Here is a 22,007-nt window from a genome sequence, read left to right on the forward strand (position 1 = left end):
AGCATTGGCTTCTATGTGTTCCTTCCTTGATGTTGGTTGATGTATAAATGGCGTGTTCTCTTTGTCTTCTGGATTTATTTCAGGTGGCTGTGACAGGGGCACCCCCGGGGCAGGACCCATGAGGAGTCATAGAAGATGCTCACAGCCTGGGCGCTTCTGCTCTTCTTAGCCATGTGGGTGAGAAGCACCTCTGGTGGCCCGCTCTCCTTTAGAATAGGTAAGCTGCATGACTAAATATCAGTATTGTACAGTCTTTGTGGAAAAAAACTATATAAATGTTGGCCCTGGAACTCTTCTTTTTGGGGCTGGGTTCAGACACGTTACAAGTTGCCCTTGCAGGATATTCTTATACTTCATGCAGTACACAAAAGGATTTTCTTTTCAACTAAAAAATGAATGAATGAATTTCAATTTTTAATTAGCAGCCTTGAGTTAAAATCAAAATTCTGTTGAATTGTTAGCTCAGATTGATAGAACAGTCTAACTTCACAGTCTGTCATGGGAAAATTGGCTGTAGAAATTCAATCAAAAGTGTTGAAAAAAGCCCATGTTTGTCCCGTCACAGATGGCTTGAGGTATCAACAGGTTAATAAAATCATGCGTAGATATGACAAAGTCCTAATTGGCTCTGAAATACACTAGATCCAGCCTTGACACAAAAAAAGATCACGTTAGTTTTATGCAGTGTTTCAGTGGGACATACATGGAGTAACTGTGTTGAGTTTAACCATTAGGTTTCACCGCAATACACTATAGACTTAGACAACAAGGCAGTTTGGGGACTGAGGATATCCAGATGGAAACCTGGGATAAAATAGATACTTTTTACTGGACTTGTTCATATCCAACAGTACAGCTTCAACTGGAAATAAAAACATGACTAGCTGAAGAAATTTTGTTATCTTAGTGGCAGTTACTGAACATAAAATCTGCAATCAAAACATTTTTTTAAATGTTTTGATTGGATGACTGTAATTTGGATGTGATAATTCAGCTACCATGTGGAGTTCTGTGTAACTCACTTTTTTCTTTAGTTAATTGTAAGTTTCTCATGTTTCATTTTCATTGAATTACCATTCCATCAGTAGTTTATAAATATAGATGTTTTGATAATTCATGATATATTTTAAGTTTGGTCTTAGGGAAGACACAAAATCCTGCTGACAAAATTTGGGAATAAGGTTGCTACACATGAACATTCTGCTATAGGGGAAAATCCTCTGGCATTAAAATGGCTAAATTCCTGCAAAAGAAAAGGTAATTTATGTTTATATCATTAGTGACCCAGGTGATTGCCATTTTCAGCATGTGGGTTTCTAGCTAGGTTGCTGTTGTTTCCCAAAGTAATGGGGGACTTTGAAAAAGAAGATAATGGATATGGTGTATGGTTCCTTTAATGCATCCAATGGCAGACTTATACTTGCAGTTTACATCTGGTGAGTCAGACCAAATAGATATTAATAGTACATATCTAGTAGTGTAATCCACTTGTAACTACTCCGTTGCCTGCAAATCTGTGTAATGTGTAACCATTCTCATGATTTTTGTCTAATCCCATTGCTAACTCTAACCTGACCCTTTTAAACCCTATTCTTGGCCTTAATATTAGCTTTAACTATGATGTTAAAAATCTGTAGGCTGATTTTCACACTGTTGGTAATGTCACCTGAAAAGATAATAAAAAAGACAAGCACATACCTATATGCCTATATAGCTAATGGGATGGATACGGGGTCACAAAATACCTAGAAGAATTGAGAGAGAGAAGCAGTCTGAGAATGAAATCTCAAAACATCAGGCGGCAATAAATACATGTCCTTTAAACAGGACATTTTTGGTGTACAGATCTCTTTCACACTCTGGATAATATCTGGCTAAATCAGTGGCATTGTTATGCCAATATAGTGGCAGATCGGTGGACCAAGGTTGAAACTGACTAGATTTGGCATCTGGCACCAGGGCATGGTTCAAAAGTCTCATAACCTGCCAGAGCCGGTTGGTAACCAATGGGAGTTGTTCTTACTTGTTATTATTCTCCTACAGTCAGCAGGTCTCTGACACCCTGTCACTAGCCCCCTGTCTACCAAAACTTTGACTGACTGTCTCTTTATTTATGTATAGATTCCTTGGTGTGTACACACACACACACACACACACACATATATACACACACAAATATGTACTGTATATAAAACAGATGGGAAATAGACGTAAAGAGAGAGATTGAGACTGATATCGCAGCTCTTGCACTGTGCTCCCATCATGGTCTCTCAGTGGCTGGCTTTAAATTTATAGCAGGGTTGTCAACTTTCAGGAACAGTTGAGAGTGAGACTTGTTGTCAGGGGAGAAGGGTGGAAGTTAATAACACAAAATCGGTATAGAAACCCCTATGTGGTTATTGTGAGGCTATCAAAACATCATATAAACCCAAATGGTGCATTAAAATGTAAGCAGAGGTGCAGTTTTAGAAAAAAAATGATGGATGAAAAACTATTGAAAACAAAGAATGTGCCTCTCCTGGTGTCATGGACTCAGTTCTCAGCATGATAAAACTACGGTGCATATTTTCTGGAGAAATGAGTTTCAGTAGTGATGAAAACATTGTTCAGCTCATTGTAACTCAGAGAAAGTCATATTGGAACTTTAATGCAGCCTCTTGCTGATCTTTCCTTCCTCCCCATACCTCGCCTGCTGTGTGAAAGAAGTAAGTCTTTTTATCCATCCAGTATTTTGAACCTAGACAAAATGCAGTCAGTCCAACTGCCATCTTCAAACAGTATCAACATTTCTTATTATTTGAACAGGACATTTTAGTATCACTCACTAGTTTTCTCATCTGTCTGCTCCCTGTCTCATAGCTTTGCCACAGCACAGTGAAGGTTTGCAGGAATCTTTTGGTGGTTTGACATATGATGCCCCAAACAAACAGCAATATAGCTTCACAGAACAAACAATTCCCTGTTTGTAAATACTGTTGGATAAATCGCAAGCAATCCCACGTCTCTGCTTTATCTCTACATTTCTTCCACCCTTCACCTGATTGCACAAAAGCAACTTTGCAGCGAAGGTGGTTTATGTTTATGTCAGTCATGTTGCATGGTTGATGGATAATTAGGCAGTTGGCCTGTTTTTCCTTTTCTTCTAATGTCATCTGTGCACAGTTCTAGTCAGTTTGCCAGTGTAGTGTCAGTATGTGTTTGTGTGTGCTCTGACTGTGTGTGTATTAATGTGCAAGGCAACACAGGCATAGATATGCTCAAGCACAGACACACACAAACATACACACGCATTTCAAAGCACACCAAGGCACACAAACAAACACATACCCCAAAACACCACCACAAACTCCCTGCCATTTGCACTCCAGGAGATGGTATTTAACATGGCTGTCCCTCGAGTCCTGCCTGGCTGGCATAATGTCACTGTCTGGCCTTCTCTGAATGTATCAGGGCCAAAAACAACCTCCCACCCCTGCCACATTCCCCGCCAGGACCATCCAGCAGCCAGCCGCAAGCTCAGTGTAGGTGAACTGAGGAACTTATCTTTGTCTCTGCAGTGTAGTTGGCAAATCTGGGGATAAAATGGACTTGTGGTTTGGAAATTGGTTTCAATGCCTCTCAGGATCCTAGGGCTTGACCTTTACTTTGATACAGATTCCTGAACGATACTTTTTTAATACCAATTTTATAAAACATGTTTATGGTACAATTATTCACTTCAAAGAAGGAAGCTTTTTTTATTCTGCACACTTACTCAACCTGGATAACTGGATTAAAATAAGGAGCATGGTGGAATGTCTGTACTGTACTGGACTGTATCAAAAACAGAAACAACAAGCAGCAGTCTTGCCTAATCTAAAGAAAAGAAGGGACGTGACAGTGTTGGTGGTGTTTGTTGGACTGGCAAAACCTCAAGTGACAGAGTGAGACGTTACTTTCTCTGCACTAAACAAGCTAGCTTGTGTCATCGCTGCGATGTTTCCAAAAGTTTGTTTTTTTCTTTTGGTTCATAGCTATTCCTGACTAAATCCTCGTGTGAGCATTATATGAAGGGCAATCACTGATTATAAGGCAGTAACACAAGGATCAAAAAGCAGCCCTGGCATTTGCGCTAGACAACACCTACTTTCAACCCCCCAGTGTTGGTGTAATGTTAAACCTCAGGTTTCCTCCCTCACTTGACATTTCGACTTGTGATATTGAGGGGATCATGCGAATGTGTTTGCAAGGTACAATTGGACCAATCTCAAATGCAACAAAAAGAAAAAAGTGGGCTTTGAAAAACCTGTGTAAGCCAGATTTTTTATGCTCAGTATCTTTTATGACTCAAACATAAACACAATGTTGGAAATTATATTAAGTTCAAACAATTTTGTAAATGTGCCCCTGGTCTGCATGCCCTCTGATAGACCGTCTGTTTGGGAAGGTAGGTACAAATAAAAAATGACTTTTATGGTATTTTTACTGCCGTGTTGCAGCAGTGGGACGGTGTATAACCTGCAGTGTTGTTGGAAGTTGTTGTAAAGTAATGAAAGATTAATTACAGTGATACTGACCTGAGACTGTATGAATAATTGAATTTGCTTCACTGTGGCTTCTAATAAGACACGCCACAGAGACAAGTGAAGTTTTATCAAATCATGAGCAGTATCATCCAACAAACAGTATATTAGGTCAAACCAAATCATAAATACTATCATGAAATAACACTGTTTGAGAGGACATTTTAATAATTCAGACATGGGATTACATAAGTAAAATCTTTAAACAGGAAGAGATACTGCATAATATTACATGATAAATCCCTGTTCACTCCCATATGGTGCATCTCGTTTTGGTGGGTGGTATTCCCCAATCAGTTGTGTGAAAGAGTGTCTGCCGTCTAATTTCATCCAGCCAATAAGCCAGCGCTTATGCTAACGCAACATAATTACTACTATTAGCTGATAGCTCTTATTGTTAATACAGAGACTGAAAATCAAGGAAAATAGTCATAAGAGCTACATGATCCTTCATTAGAGCTACATTCATCAACACTGCAGAGCCCTCATTCACACGGCCTCCGTCCAGTTCAATATCAGAATATAAAAGCCAATTATCTCCAATTTGTAAATCAAAGCCAGTTGGAGGTTTCACACTAGACGCATTGCTTCTCCATCTTATCACCCCTTTTGGAATTAACTTAACAAGGAACGCAGTAGGAGCTCAGCAAAATGGTGTAAAGTGATCGCCAAGGTTTTAAAAATGTTTTTAATTTCACTGTTGTTCCTTTTCACTGCCTCTTTAGCATCAACTTCTTAATCCTGAGAGATTCCAGACAAATCCCATCACACTCTATTACTCAGTGCTGCTTTTGACAGACGGGTCGAAGATGTGTCTGCACTCATAGATGTAAAGATGATAACTAGAACCAGAAAAAGTTCTACAGCTTGTCCCCAGACGAGAACCTTTTTTGTTTCCTTGTAGAGGCTTTTATCAAGGTTCCACTTGGAACCCTTCAGAGAGTTCCACCAAGAACCTAACATAAAGGGTTATACCTAGAACCATCTGTGAAATGTTTCACACAGAACGCCCTGTGAGAGGTTCTACAGAGAACCCTTCAATGGTGTATTGGTTCCTCACAGAAGCCTCTCTGAGGGTTCTGTCCAGAACCTTTACACCTTCTAGGGATGCTAACGAGAACCCACCGACGGAGTTCTACCAAGAACCTTTTTAGATTCCAAGGGTTTTGTTTAGAACCTATCCAGGGAGCTCTAGCGGGAACCCTTTTATATTACAAGGGTTTTATCTTGAACACACTCTGGGGGCTCTACCAAGAACCTTGTTAGATTTGACGGGTTTTGTCTAGAACCCGCTACTACTACTGAGAACCCCTTTATATTATTTTACAATGAGCCCTTAAGGAAAGAGTTCCTCAAAGATTTCAGCAAGTCTCTCTTCACCCAAGTCTTTTTTTCATCCCTTTTGAGGGGTTGTAAAGATGAAAAGCGTTTTTAATGGAACCCTTACTCTTACAAAGCACCCTTGAGAAACCCTTTCTTCAAGAAAGGTGTATTTATAAACTAATGGCTCTAGGTAGAACCTCAGCACTATAGGGAGAACCCTTTTGGAACCCTTATTTCTAAGAGTGTATCACATCGGGTTCTCTTATCTCTCTGAAGCCCACAAAGTGTTTCGTAGCATTGGGCTTCACCACAGGGAAGGCCTCCCCCTATGAGGCTAACACTAAATTTAGCTGTTGGCACCCACTGTGTGCTGGCTCACTCAAGTACTGTGAAATTCCCTCAGCAGATATCCTTTACTCACCTTAAATGTGCTGTCTGTGTGCAGTAGAGCAGGCTTTGGATTTAATTTTAGAGCAGCATGTGTAGACCCTCTTTAACCAGAATAGACTAGGGATTAATATTGATTGTTATGGTAAAATCTGTTGTAAGCTCAACACAAAATCTCAGACACCAGCATTTTTCATTGTTCATAATGAAGCAAAAATCTTCCATGGTCTTGTTTAGTATTACAATGCTATTAAATAGATAAATCGGATGTGCTTCAATTGTTTCTTACATTGCTCAGCAACCTTTACAGAAAACCATTTGAATAATATTAAGGATAGTGCATGCAAAAATTCTCTTTTCCAGATCATAGGACAGTCTGACACATGAGCATAAAGTTGCAATACTAGCAGTAGTAGTATTACCTAGTAGATGGTGGTTGGCAAGCCCTCAGTTTAGTGAGGCAGAGGAGAGTACCAGCTCGGAGGCTAAACAATGAACTGCTGTGGACAGGGTCAGCAGCAAAATGTATTTTAGCCACCTAAGAAAATGCCAATCTAAAAAAATAAACATAAGTGTATGTTTTATTTTAAATATTTTCACCGCTTTGTTTTGACAGACCTTTTCTGATGGGGAACTTCTGCTGTACAAGCCAAATATTGCTCTCTTCAAACCAACCAAACTCCATAGGCAAGATCAGTAATTTCACTCTGAAGGACAAGGGAGTTGCTGGTCCTCCACTGCTTCAATCTGTTAGTTTGTTTGTGTTATTGTGTGACTTTGGTAAATCCAAACTATCCTTTTAAAAGGTGAAGGTCTCCACAACACAAACAAACTAACTGATTTAGGCAGTAGGACACCAACAACTCCTGTGTTCTGCAACAGAAAACTGACGGATTTCACCGAGGGAGCTTGGTTGGTTTGGAAAGGGCAATATTTTGCTTATATAATGGCAATTTCTCATCAGAAAAGTATGTCTTACAGCAAAGTAAAGCAGTGAAAATATTGTAAACATAGCATATACTTAAACTGATGTGTTTTTTTTAGGTGGATCTTTATTAAGTGGCTTAAATACCTTTTGTTGCTGTTGCTCCTCACGTTTCCTAAGTGGAGGTCAGTCAACTGTCATCTGCTGTAGGTAACATACAAGGTGTCAGTTACCAAGTAGCTCATGTATCCCCACTTCAAATAATCTGAAGTGTCCCTTTAAAATCTTTTGAAAAGCTAAATATTAATATATTGATCAATCAGTGTCTGTTTTCATAGTGTTATGTCACTCCACTATTAAATCTATCAACATGTAGTTTGTTTCATTGACTATCATTGGATCTAATTTCAAGACATGAATACATTGTCAATATACAACTGTTTACTTGGAATGAGTTCAGCAAAGGGCGGCAAGGGAATGTATTAAAAAATTGATATTTTACCGCCACTGACATTTCATGAATAATCACTTCTCTTATTATTAGGCCCTCGGGGAGAATTCAAGAGCCAGGCTGTGTATGTTTGTTGGTTTTATTTGCCCATTTATTCATAATTTCTTTTAGCCTCTCACTCTAGTCAGGGTCACAGTGACAACAGCATGGGCAGAGAGACCCATGCATAATTTCCTCCAGCAACTTCCTCCAGCTCTCCGTCTGATCCCTGAGTGCTCACAGGCCAGCTGGGAGATGTACTCCCTCCAGCATGTCCTGCGTCTGCCCCGTGGTCTCCTCCCAGTAGTACATGTCCAGTGGGAAAGGCCCAGGGGCGTCCTTAGCAGACGCCTGAAAGTCATCAGCATGCTCTGGTCAATGCAATGAGGCAATAGTTTCATACTGCGACCATCACAAGTTGCTAAACTTCCCACTCTACCACATAGAGTGAATTATAAATTATTATATACAATTATTATTTTGACTTTTCTTATGCATGGCCTCTTTCTTGCAGTCACTCTATAAACTCGTGACCACAGATACAGTGGAGTAGATATTTCTATATAGATGCTGCCATCTCTCACATGTATGCACCATCCAAATCCCAAGGGTTAGAACCCTATTGAGTCTGTGCCAGTTTATTTTTTGTTGTCTTCTGATGGAAGTCAGAATGCAGTGAACTGAAGCAAGCTAGAACCACGAAACCTGACTCAGTAACTGGAAATGATGTCCAAATGCTTTAAAAAAAAAAATAAGATAGCAATCTGCCAAATGGTGGTACTATAACGAATAGCCAAAAACGCATATTTTGAAAGATTGACTTGAAATTTGATTCTCATATCCCTCTCAATGTGTCATGGTATGAGGTTTTTGTTGGTTATTTCCTGTTTTATTTTGTAGTCCTGGTCCTCCTTCATGTGTCTTGTCTTTACTTCCTGTCTTTGTCCTTTTCCCACTCTTTTTGATTCCCATTGGTTTCACCTGTCTGTCCACCTGTGTCTTATTAGTTCTTTGTCTATTTAGTCCCTGTGTTTCCCTGTTTCTTTGTCAGTTTGTCATTTTCCTTTTTGTGTTAACCTCCTGTCTCCTGGTATGTCTTCTTGTGTTGGACCTTGTACTCTTTTTCCTGGACTATTCTTTGTGCTTTGCCCTTTTGTGGATTCTTTTGTTTCTTTGGACACTGGTTTTGACCCTCCTTTTGACCTTCATAAGCTTTTGTTCCTTTGTTTTCTTTATTAAATACATTTGATCGGGCTTGCTTTGCAGTCTGCATTTTTGGGTCCTCCACCTTGTTTACCTTTGACACACATGTAACACAATGTTCACAACAAAAAGGTCTCTTGGACCATAAAATGCCACCATGATGTTTTTTGTGAGTTTGCCTTATGTGAATAACAGCAACGTGACGTCTACGTTTTTGATTCTAACTGTATCAACAGTGAACTGGCTACACAGTGATGCAGGACTGACCCCTTGTCCAGACTGCAAATGCGATGACAGAGTTCATACCTCATTGAAGCATCTGTGTATATATAGGCTCTCTATTTGCTGTGAAGGTGAGTGTCAAAGTGTGAGCAGCAAAGGAGCAGCAAAACTTTCTGTGCACTCTTTCTTTGATATGGTGAATATTCCTGATCTATTTTTCTATCCACACGATGCATAAGTACAAGAGTGTGTGGCTGTGCTCAGGACAGACAGATGCTGGTGATGAGAGCAGGGGGATTACAGTCAAGCAGCAAAGTTGTTTTGTAGCAGTAAATGTGCCATTTGCCCACAAAAACACTGTAGAAAAAGTTAAAGATGTTCCAGTGTCTTGTTTCTCAGCTGCTGGGTAAAATGAAAGGAGAGTCGGTGGAATTAAGCCAGAGCAGAAGGAGCTGCCCATCCACAAAGCATGGATAAAATGCGTTTTCAGTGCATCAGCCTCACCTTTACACATGCATTGTTGAAAAAATAGACTTGAAGTCTAAATTAACACTTTAGGTCATGTTCATGCCCATCAGAAGCAACTGGGATGCATAGAGCTGGTGCAGACGGCTACAAAAAAAATAAAATAAAACTGTTCTGATTTGTGAGATGTGCAAGTCAAAAGACTTTGTGAAGGGCAGGACATGAAAGTTGGCCCCAACTGGAAATTATGTGAAAATGCTTCCCAAGAAATATGACTACAATCAGCCTTATGGTGGCAATATAACGAATAGCCAAAAATGCAGTTTGAGAAAGCCAAAGCTCCTCACACAGTGAGTCAGACTGACTTAAAATTTGACACCCAGGTCCAGCTCTACCTGTATGTGCTCTTTGTTGTAGCAGTTATTGAAATGCTACATACATTACTTTACGAAGCTTGAATCCTGCTTGTTGTTGGATCATAAGACCTTCTTCCTTCTGTTGACTGCAAAAAGGTTTGAACCTGTAATTACCACTTGCAGCTATATTATATTTATTTTATTTGTGAGAGATGTACAATATTAAACATGAGTTTTAGTTTTTGATGTATTGTTCAAGAGTGAGATTTACACCAATTTTCATCTGTCTCATCTGTTCTGACAGTGACAGAACAGCACTAAACAAACTAAACAAATACCTATAAAGCAGCCATATATGACCTCTGAAAGACTTGAGGACAGTTTTTACCACCAGGCCTTCAGGGTTCTCAACTCATCAACCTAAATACTCTACATTGCATAAATGCAGCCATGACTGCTGCTGTTGTTCCAGGACTGATACACTGTACACACGTGTCACTTTACTTTTCTCTTGCACATTCTAACAATAATATAGTGTTGTTTTTTTACCCATATGCAAAGAGACTGATACATGAAGTCCATTACCCCATGCACACCTGTCACTCCAATCCTTACGCAAATCCTCATTTTAATACATTTCTGTGTTACAATAGTATTATGTTAGTATCAGTTCAGAATTATATTTAATTTATTTATTTACACAAACACACACATGGCAGTACATCACACACACACAAACACACTATGTCAGCAACAAAGAAGATAAATTAAAAGCAAGGGCATTTGTATACAAAGCAAAATGTAATAAAATGCAGTCAGTGGTAACAGAGTTGAGCTTTTTAAAAATCTGGAAGTAACCATGTGGTTTTGTCTGCATAATAGAAATGCTTCCTGCCATTTAGACTTCCATCAAATGTCCCATACCTTTTTAAGCGTACATGTAAATGTCAGCAGGCATACTGAAATTGTTCAATTTTGTTCCAATTTCTAGTCATCATTATCTGTCAATACAATAGGCTACACTGCAGAGAAAAAAGGGCCAACAGCTGTCAAAATACAGAAGCTGCTGTGATGATTTCTGTACCAGCTCTGAACACAAATATAACGTAAGATAATCTCAGTTAAACTTTTTCTATCATTTTTAAGAGGTTTTCAGATGTAAAATTAACAGTACAGTAGCTTTTCATTGTTGCCATTTCATTGACATCACTGATACACATTTTGTATATTTTCTGATTGTACAAAACTACATTGATTCCTTTCATGTTAAATATCAAATTAAGTTAAACAGAGTGCAGTGTATGATTTACGGTCAAAGTATATTGGCTGGAATAAGTATATGGATCCCCTCTAGTTCTCAATATCCAGATAACAGCAAGTAGTTTACTGATTTTGCTTTTTAAATTTAGCTGAAATATCAACTTAGAATTATTTCCAATGCTCTTATGTTCTCTTTTCAACAGCACAGTATTACCACAAACCTTTAAAGAAATGAGCTGGATATTTTATCAATATTGTTTCACATGTTGCATCATTTGACAAATAACAGCATGTTACTAAATTATGTAGCCTACTTAATGATTTTTGAATTAGTTGCAATTAGTATGACACATAAGCGCATGTCTTCCACTGACAATCAAAGTGATTTATGTAAATAATCTCCAACCAAGTTTGACAGCTTATTAAAACAACTCATAATTACATTCTAACTTAAAATAAGACTTGAGTTATAACTAAATACTGGGACATGCAACTGTATGAAAGCCCTGCGGTACTCACAAATACACACACCACAAGAGAGGCTTGTTGAAAACAAAATTTTCATATTTTTTTGCATTACTCTAAAAGCACTTACAGAGCATCACTGGTTACTGGGAGAGCAACAACCAGAAAAGCTCCACAGGAAAAAGTCAGACAAATCTTTCTTTGCCTCTTTGTTCCCTTTTCCACACTCAGTGGGAGAACACGGCAGAGGATTCTCAGTGGGCTAAATTCAATTGGCTCTGCTTCTTCAGCAGCAGAGGCCGAGCCTGCACCTCTTTACCCGGCCTCCCAAGATTGGAGTTGTTAGTTGGGGTGGGATGGATTCAGTTTCTCATGAGATAGATGTAAGGAAGGTAAAATGCATGGTATGATGTGTGATTCTTGTAAAGTAAATAAAGTAGAACCACAGCAACTAGCTCTCTGTCTTCAAGTTGTTGCCACGGGGTGAGTCCTGACAAATATGCATTTTGTGTGGGCTACCTAGAAACACAAATACCTGTAGCTGTACATCACACACACAAATAACAAGTCAGACTGTGGTTATGTGATTTTGTGTTATTTAACACAGACTTGACACTCAGCATTCAATTTAATGTTTAATCTTAGCTTTTTTTCAAATGATTAATTTTAACAATATATTCTTGCATGACAGCTACAGTGTGGTCATGGTAAGGTAAAGCTTAGGCAAGTAAAACAGTTAAGTTCAGTGTACCTTGATACCAAGGAAACTAAAAAAAAGGACGGGTCATTACATCACTATAGAACATAAAATGCTCGGCTCAGTGCTGGAGTTTGGTGTCAGTTCTATTGAAGTTTACGGGAGATGCATGGAGAAGCACACGAAAACCCAACATGTCTATATTGTTTGACTTTTGATGAAGAAATGCCTCTAAAAAAATAAAAGAAAACACTTCACAGAACAGCATACTGACTGATATTTCCAGATGTGCACAATTGTTTACTTGCTGATGGTCTCCAAATAGCATGATTGACATTGCAACTTCCATAAGCTTTAGTAGAACAGTAGACACCAAAGTGTGGAGCATACAATGTTCCTCAGTGATGTAATGACCCTTCCTTTTGTTTTGTGCTGGGTCTCTTTGACGGATACTAAAGGAAGGAATTGGATAATTCTTTATTCTTTATTTGGATCCCCATTAGCTTTCACAAAGTGGTCATTAGTCTTCCTGGGATCCACACAAAAACAACAACAAAAGACAACAATTTAAAATCACACTGTAACAATAAGACAAGAATATAAAGATCAGCAAATGAGTGAAACAGTGAACAATAATTAGCAGTGACCTCTAATGGAAACAAAAACAAAACTAATTAAAAACATATCTGTGAGATTCATCAGTTTTTGTTTTCATGACTTTTTGAAAGAAAATCTGTTTTTGATTTGTCTGGTATTAGTGGGGATCATATTCTATGCAGAAGAACCTCTATAAAGAGCAGTGTTATATACCCACGACAAAAACCATTGTGTACCAGTCTTCCACAAAAGAAGTGTGGCATATTATTCTATATGACAGTTTTTATTTAATAACAGATGACTGTATTTTAATTTAGCCTCCATAGTTAGCCAAGATAATAATATTAACGTGTCGGACAGCAACTAACAATTATTTTCAATCGATCAGTTGTTGCAGCTCTAATCATATATGTGATCATATGTATGAAAAAGGGCTTGGGGTACTGGTGTGTGCATTCAAGTATTCGTTCATGTATGTGTGCACACACGTGTGTTCAGTACTGTGTGTATCCAGTCAGAGGCTTGTAGGGACCAGTGAAATCGAAGCCCACAGGTGGAGTCTAATAGTGTAATTAGCCCTGCTGAGCTAATCGCCACAAGTCAGCAGCACCACACTGTCAATTCCCTCAGTTCAGCCCCACGCACAGTCGCAGTGACTTATTAAGGCTGGCTGCTAGAACCACCCTGGCTGAGTCACTGTGCCCTTGCCTCCAGTCAGGTTCATTTTGCCCTCATACACTCTTGACTTCAGTTGGCACCCATGAACTCATTTAACTCACTGTTACTAGAAGAGTGGGGAGGATAGCATGTTGGGAGAGAAGGAGAGTAAATAGCTTTGAGGGAAGTACCCAGTGTTGCTTTGAAATATCCTTTGAATTGTAGCCGTAGTTTCTCTGATGTGAAACTTTAACACGTTTTCTATAAATGAGCCTAAAGCAGAGGCTAATGTCCAGCTGATGATGCATGTGAGGCGACTTCATGATTAATCTCTCTGCTTTTAATTACTCAGCCATGTGCTGTGCAAGTCATTAGGTTAATGGCACTTAGACATGTGTACTCAAAGACCTGAAGCTACAGGGCACATCTGAACTGAACCCTTTTTAGGTGACCACCTGTTACTAGAGCCAACTGTCCAGGTCTCTCTGTTTCACTCAGATGCCAGCAAAGGTAATGAGGACATATCAAAAAAAGGGAGCTTAATTACAGAACTGTGTGTGTGTGTGTGTGTGTGTGTGTGTGTGTGTGTGTGTGTGTGTGTGTGCGCCTGGAGGAAACAACAATCATTGTTGTATGATATTTTTCCTCAAAAGTCAGTCACCCAATTTGAAATGGTTTGTTATGGATGTTTTAAGAGGAAATAAAGTGTTTTGTGTGAAATGTCATGTACCATACAAGCATACTTGTCTCTGCTTGTGCATACAAATCTGTACATGCAGAGACAAATCACTTCAATCATCGACTAAAAAGAGGGCAGGTTTATGATTGATTTCTAAGGTTTTAATTACCAGGGCAGGTGCTGGGACCAATCATTAAGTTAATGACACAAATGGCAGATAGGACTGACATTATGCAATTATGCATACTACTTTGCTCCTGAGCTTACCAGATAAATTATTCAGTTAATCTGATAAAGTCACATCACACAGGCATGTAGAGTGTGTGTGTATTTAATTTCAATCAGACACTCCAACAAATACACAAAACACACCTCCTCCTAAATTAATGTATCCTCACTGGGATTGATAAAGCCAAATCCAAGTGCATGTTTGCTCACTTGCCTGGTGCACATGTGCACATACTGTGTACAGACTCATAGAAAATGTTTCCCTATCCTCGGATACACACAAACATGAAAACATTGGTACTTAACTTATTAACAAACTAATTACAAGCTGCAGGGTGATGTGTGTGCTGTGTAATGGAGCTTGCCATTTGCTGAGATGTAGGGCACAAGCTTAGTGTGAGAGCATGAACAGTTTCGCTCTATATAGAATGAAGGTCATAACCATGACGTTGTATTGCAGCATCATAGGTAAATTATATAAGTAAATGTTTGTATGGAGATGTCACATTATTTATATTATGCTCATTTAATAAATGTTATATTTGGCTACAGATGAGTTCTTTACACTGAATGGTTGGAGTAATGTGATATGGAATGACACAAGAGTATTAAATTCCACTGCACATTTAAATCGTTGTTTCAAATGTTACTATAATAAGTGAGAGCAATGACAACATTTGGTTGCATATTTAATAACCAGTGTTATTATGCCTCCACGCTGGTGACAGCTGTGGCCGGAGGCGCTATGTTCTTGGGTTGTCCTTCTGTCCCATTCTTGTGTACGTGATATTTCAAGAACACCTTGACAGAAGTTGGCTGAAATGTCCATTTTGACTCAAGCATGAACAGATTAGAGTTTTGTGATCAGAGGTCAAAGTTCAAGGTCAATTTTTTCTTAAATTTGGCACAAACGTCCACTTGGACTTAAGGATGATCTGAGTAGAATACGGTTCACAAACGTCTTTTTTTTTTTGTAACTGGAGATTTCATACACTGATTATGACAAAATTTCAAACAAATGTCTAATAGAATAAAATGATGATGTAATGATACTTTATCTCAAAAAGGTCAAAGGTCAGCTTCACTGTTATAATAATAATAATAATAATAATAATAATAATAATAATAACAACAACAACAACAACAACAACAACAACAACAATAATAATAATAATAATAATAATTTATAGAGCACTTTTCAAAATTCACATTACAAAGTGCTTCACAAAGGCAACAAAATAAAACAGACAGGATCAAGAGTCACACAACAGCTAAAACAGATAAAATAAAATGGTACAGCACAAAATATGAAGGTAAAAACATTTTTAAGAAATAAAAACAGTGCACAGCAGTTCAAACTTAGATAAAATCAGGAAAGGCTCTCCGATAAAAGTATGTCTTAAGAAGATATTTAAAGGAGATCACTGTCACGGCTGACCCAATTTCCTCAGGCAGTTTGTTCCAGAGCTTTGGGGCCCTGACTGAAAAGGCCCTGTCCCCTTTAGTTTTCAGACGGGCATGTGGAACAGACAAAAGACCTCTGCCTGAGGATCTCAAGGTACGTCGTGGAGTGTAAGGTACTAACAGGTCAGAGATATATGAGGGAGCGAGGCCATTGAGAGCTTTAAAAGTCATCAGTAAAATCTTAAAATCTATTCTAAAACATACAGGGAGCCAATGTAGAGATGCTAAAACAGGAGTGATATGATTATGTTTCTTAGTTCTGGTTAAAAGTCTAGCAGCTGAGTTTTGAACATTCTGAAGTCTGTTAATAGATTTTTGGTTCAAGTGGGTAAAAAGGCTGTTGCAGAAATCCAGGCGTGATGAGATAAAAGCATGTAAAATGGTTTCTGTGTCTTTAAAAGATAGTGTAGAACGTATTTTTGAAATATTTCTTAGATGATAAAAAACATGACTGCACAAGCTTTGTCGTATGATATTTAAAATTTAGGTTTGCATCAAACCACACTCCCAGATTCCTAGTAACAGGCTTGATATGATCTGTTAGGGGACCAGTAAATGGTGGGATAAGTGTAATCATTTGCTGGGGCCCAATCAACACGATTTCAGTTTTATCAGAGTTTAGCTGGAGAAAATTTACTTCAGACAGGCAGTCATTTGGTGAATCAAGCATATCAGGGTCAGAGGATCTCAGGGGTAAGTGCATTTGCGAATCATCTGCATAAAAATGGTAAGACACACCATGTCTTTGTATAATATGCCCAAGAGGAAGCATGTATAAAGAAAATGGCCCCAAAACTGACCCTTGAGGCACACCATGTTTAACACACGCAAAAGATGAAACGTAATTGTTAACTGAGACGCAGAATTTCCTGTTTGATAGATAAGATAAAAACCACTGTAGTGCTGTACCTGAAATCTCTGCCCAGCGCCTCAGTCTGTCGAGGAGGATGTTGTGGTCGATTGTGTCAAAGGCCGAGCTAAGGTCCAGGAGAACAAGAACTGCATATTTGCCATCGTCAGCAGCCATTAAAAGGTCATTTGTGACCTTAAGCTGGGCCGTTTCGATGCTATGGAACTTCTGGAAACCAGACTGAAATTTTCAGAAGTATTATTTTACATTATGTTCAGCTCTCTATCAGTCGGCTGTAACTCTCTGTAAAAACAGTTGTGAAAACAGCATGTTTCTCACTCCACATTATTCAGTGGAATCATACATGTCAGTATCATGATAACTTCCATTTCACCGAAAAACTCTTCAAACAGATAATAACTTCTCTTGGTGAATGTAAACTACAGCTGGTGGGCAGAGGCATACAGTGACCAGGCAGTAATTGTTGTTTTGAAGTTACCATATCAGTTTATTACAGAATCACTGATACAAGCACAGTGGATTGTCTATGATAAGATATCTGCAAATAAAACGTAATAATGTACAACAGCAGTACAACAAAATATTACCACTGTCACAGTAAATAAAGAGAGAATTTGCAGAAGAATTTCTTTCAACTCAACATCGATAAATTTGAACTTGCTGTTTTTGCCTCGGTCAGCCATCATGTCACCCCTGAGATGAAAGAAATGATTAGTTCTCTGTCATTTTCTGTCAGATCTTACCTCAGACACGTTTGACAAGCAGGTCGGAACGTTTGATTTGTTCTTGTTTAAAATAGATGAAAAACTCTGGCATGACATTTTATCTTACCCTGAGATCATCACTCATGCATTTATTTCATACTGCTTGAATTAGTCCCTTTTCACTTGCCCTAGCAACTAGCCCAGTGTCATGGCAGTTCTTGAAATAGTCACGAATGAAGATTTGTGTCATTATACATGAATTTGAGTGCGAGTCTGTGTATGCAGGAGATGGGAATATAAATACACATCTTTCACCGTGGTTCAGTTCTGGTGTCAGACTAATAGTTAATGTTGATTGTTTTAAAGAAGTGCACATGAAAACCCAAACCACAATCATTTTCTAAACCAGTTTTGGCACAGAAACCTACCCAGTACCCAAGACCTTTATTTTGAAAGTGTAGCCGGATGTTGTAAGGAGGTAGCACTACAACAATGGGATTCTCAGTGGAGTGTTAAATCTAAAATCCAGTGAGCATATTCCAAAAAACTGAAAATGTAGTACATCTCAAGTCTTCAAGTCAAGGAGCACTCTTATTTCATGCTCTGATGGAGGCTCTGTGCCGAAACATGTAAGCTTTTGTCTATTGTGACATGAACAAGTGAAATGTGAGTGCTTTGTCCTCCTTGACTTGAAGACTTGAGATGTGTTACGTATTTATTATTGCCAACTTGATGGCAGAATTAGAATGGTGATGGATAATACATTCATTTAAAAGTTGTGCTGAGGATCATGGAAAAAACCATAACCAACCCATGGAATATTTGTGTTGATGTACAGGAATAATTGATTCACTTGATCGATTCACTGCTCCAAGACTGGGTTGTAGCAACGCATTCCTGGGTTGCTTACTAGTGGTTTAAAATGCTGCTGCTGGGCCTTGTCCTTTTTTATTCTGGCTTCCTATAAAATTCAGTATCCAGTTGGAGATACGCCCACCTACATCACTGAGCTATAGTTCTTTTTCTGCTACATGCTGGGTGTGTGATCTGCAATAATTAGCACTTAATACTTAGCCCTGCATTTTCTTCAGGAAGAAACAGGGAATGTTTTTCACTGTTTATTTTTATTCATCCCACATTTGCACCTTACACCGCTGCATCTTCCAGACAAGGACATTAATTTTCTCTTAGCAGTAGCTGTTTTTGTGCAGCGGTTCTTGACTCCTCTCATCCATAACAGTCAGTGCATTGTGGAGAGAGCACTGCTTTTAAATGGAATTAGTGGAGATGATTTGATTAGTCATGATTGATGCCTAACAAACACTTTGTATTGTAATTTATTCACCCTCTTCTAAACCATTTACACCTGTGGCATGTGTGCACCACTGCTGTGCTAACACCTTTGGTCCACTCAACCAAATATATGTTGCCAGGGCCAACCGTGCGGGCTCCGTGAACTTGTACCAGTGCTTGCACTCGAGCTATAAATGCTGAAAATGCTCTGCTTTTCCTCCTGTGGAGAGCTATTATCTCCTGGCAGTCAGCAGGGAAAAACTGCTTTTGTTCACTAGGTTTTGATTAGGGCAGAACAACACAACATCAATGCTGGTACATATGCATGCATATACGCTGGCTCATGCATATACAGTAAGCATCAACAGACACAAACATTTTCTCTCCCTCTCTGTCTGGTCTCTCTCTGTGCATATTTTTAACTGCACTGCCGGTAAACTTTAACTTTCCTGATGTCCTCTCATTTAACTGCTTGTTACTCTGATGCAATGATAAGATGATTATGCTCAGATGGTTATGGCGGTGGAGGCTGTTAGAATATGTTCTCTATCTACACCTCTTGACCACAGCATTGCTAATGAAAAAGCAGAACCATGTCTCTGTACTATAATTTATTGCCTAGGTATCAAGAAAGTCAGTGTTCACATTTAATTTGCACCTAATGCCACATTAAAAATAATGTGAAATAGACAGTGAATACATTGATGTTACAGTGTGTTCTCATTTCACATTTAGAAACTCTTTTTTTTTCAGCAAAGATGACAAGATGGAAGTGTGACTTGAGTCACGTGACTCAGGTCAGACTCAAGTATAAATTTGATGACTGCAAATTGTCAGCACTTTCTTTAATCGATCATTGGCAACATTAACAATAACTTAATTGATTAATTGGAATTTTAAAAAAATATACACATTTTATAACTATGACCCCCCCCCCCCCCCAATTAAAGCTTTATTTCCACAGCAACATATTGCATACTCTCTGACAGCATTATATAGCCTGTTAAAATATAAAGATATAAAGATTACATATTCAACACATATAGATGAATATCAGATAACATGGTGTGTGCTCATGAAAATAAATTGTTAGATCTTAATTTGATAGTAACTCAATTAAATTTATTTGACTGATGAAATTCAACTGATCATCGATACCATCCCTGCCTTACACTCAACTTTAAATCAGACTCAACTTCAGATCAGACCTGCAATTCAGCGTGGACTTAAACACCAGTGACTCATGACTTCACTTGGATTTACCAAGTTACTTATTTATTAGGGAGTTTTCAATACAGTTAAACATCAATTTAATATATAATATGTTTATGTATTTTTGTTTTGTTTTGTGTAAGGAGGAAAGAGAAAGAAAAAAATCACACAGATAAAAAAAAGAATCAAAGGAGCATAGCTATCATCAAACATGACACTATGTTTTCCATTGTCATTCATGAATTATCTTATTAAAACTGTCTTAAAAGGTTGCTATATCAAATAAAACACATTTACCTTTCCTCTCAGTGAGAATTATTTTTTTCTGTAAGTACTGTAACTGTAAGTACTTCATTACATTTCTAAAGCGAGGTTAAGTGGGCTGGTGGGTTTTGCTGTGTTCAATTTAACAAAATCTTTGTCTTTGTGCTATCAGTGTCACAAAATGTATCATTATATTGTTTGTTTGACAGCGCTGTCATAACTGTTTGTGCTCCCAACAGCGCCAGAATTGCTGCGAGTTGTTTCTATAAACCTCGGATAGTGTCTGGAATATTTTAGCTCAATAACTAACAATAAAAGATGGATTTAAACATCTCAGAGAGTTTCAGTTTTGATTGGTGTAGTCTTGTGCAATATTTTGTACTGCAACAATCAATGTCTGGTGCGTACTGAAAAGGAATCGACATGTTGAGCGTCTCGCCACTGATTTTCTGTGATTTCCACTCAGAGGTCCTCCTGCTTGGCCTCTCTCAGATGGCCCAGTGTGGCCATTCAATCTGTTTTTTTTTTTTCCAACCTTTGACACACTGGCACAAATAATGTATCCATTGTCGAACCAGGTGGCTCATTTGAAAAGGATAGAAATGTTCCTTTTGCAAATATGTGAAATACTCTGTATAAAGTATATTCAATTTTTCCTGTTTGCTGAAATATGAGAAAAATCTTTTCAACTTGAGCCTTTTGACTTGAAAATACTTGATACTTTCACTCAAACCCAAAGATTAAAAAGTATGTTACTCTCCATTTCCCTTCATTCCCTCAATCAACTGGCTTTAATGATATTTATTATCAGAAAGTTGAACGCTTAATTCTTCTGTTTGTTTTCAATTAACGTATAAGATTGATAAAATCTCACAGGTGCCATAAGGGAATCATAATGACGGTACTTTGCTTAATACAGAAGGTTGAGTAATATTCCAGTTTGATTGTGATGCTCACTTTGGTTCATATATAAATGCTGGCACACACACAACCACTCACACACACAGACAAGGCTGTATCTTTCTTTGTCCTTCCTCCAAGCACTGTTAGTTGGGGGTAAAGAAGATCACAAATGGCTTCCATTACAGGGAGCTGTCCCTGTCCAATTCACTCCAGATAAGAAGCGTCACTCACACACACACTCTCAGCACATGTACACATTGTCCTTGGAGTACAAGAGAGAAACAAGTCCTACAGGCAGAGATGCACATATGGCTCTATAGCTGAAGTTGATGGCAGCTAAGCTGTAGCTAATGGGTGTGGGCTTGGATCATCACATACAGTTTGTATGGGATTTGCTCTATTGCTTCAGAAAAACAGCAGTAATGGCTGAGATTACACCACTGATGAGATACAGCCCGTTGCTGTGGCCAAGCAGTTTCATTGACCTGATCATAGCAGTTGTGTTTTTCTCTGCTTTTTTCTGTCTCACTTCAGTCTCTGAGGGTTGTGAGATGGCACAGCAGGCAATTTGTATTTTTTTCTCTGAGGAGTGCAAACCCTTTTTAAACCCCTCTTTTTTTCTACTGTTTTTTTTTTTTTTTTTTTTTTTTTTTTTTTTTTTTGCAATACTCGTCACTGTTGACCTGCAGTGTGTAAAAACAGTCAAGTGTCTCCCCCAGTAAACCGGTACTAGCTGCTTCTTTTCACCTGACAGCAAGGAGCTTCACAGAGGGTCCCTCT

At 38.5% G+C, this 22,007-nt stretch overlaps 1 protein-coding gene across 1 annotated transcript in view; it reads left to right on the forward strand.

Annotated features, from left to right (window-relative positions):
- grik4 (glutamate receptor, ionotropic, kainate 4) overlaps positions 1-22,007 on the forward strand; it is a 331,077-nt gene that overhangs the window by 106,658 nt on the left and 202,412 nt on the right. Inside the window, exon 2 of the mRNA XM_084716969.1 lies at positions 84-217. Coding sequence (XP_084573095.1) covers positions 136-217 — 82 coding nt within the window. The 5' untranslated portion in view covers positions 84-135. The remainder of the gene's footprint in view (positions 1-83; positions 218-22,007) is intronic.

The sequence above is a fragment of the Lutjanus erythropterus genome, chromosome 4 (genome assembly GCF_056507025.1).
Source record: "Lutjanus erythropterus isolate fLutEry1 chromosome 4, fLutEry1.hap2, whole genome shotgun sequence".
NCBI classification, from domain to species: domain Eukaryota; kingdom Metazoa; phylum Chordata; class Actinopteri; order Lutjaniformes; family Lutjanidae; genus Lutjanus; species Lutjanus erythropterus.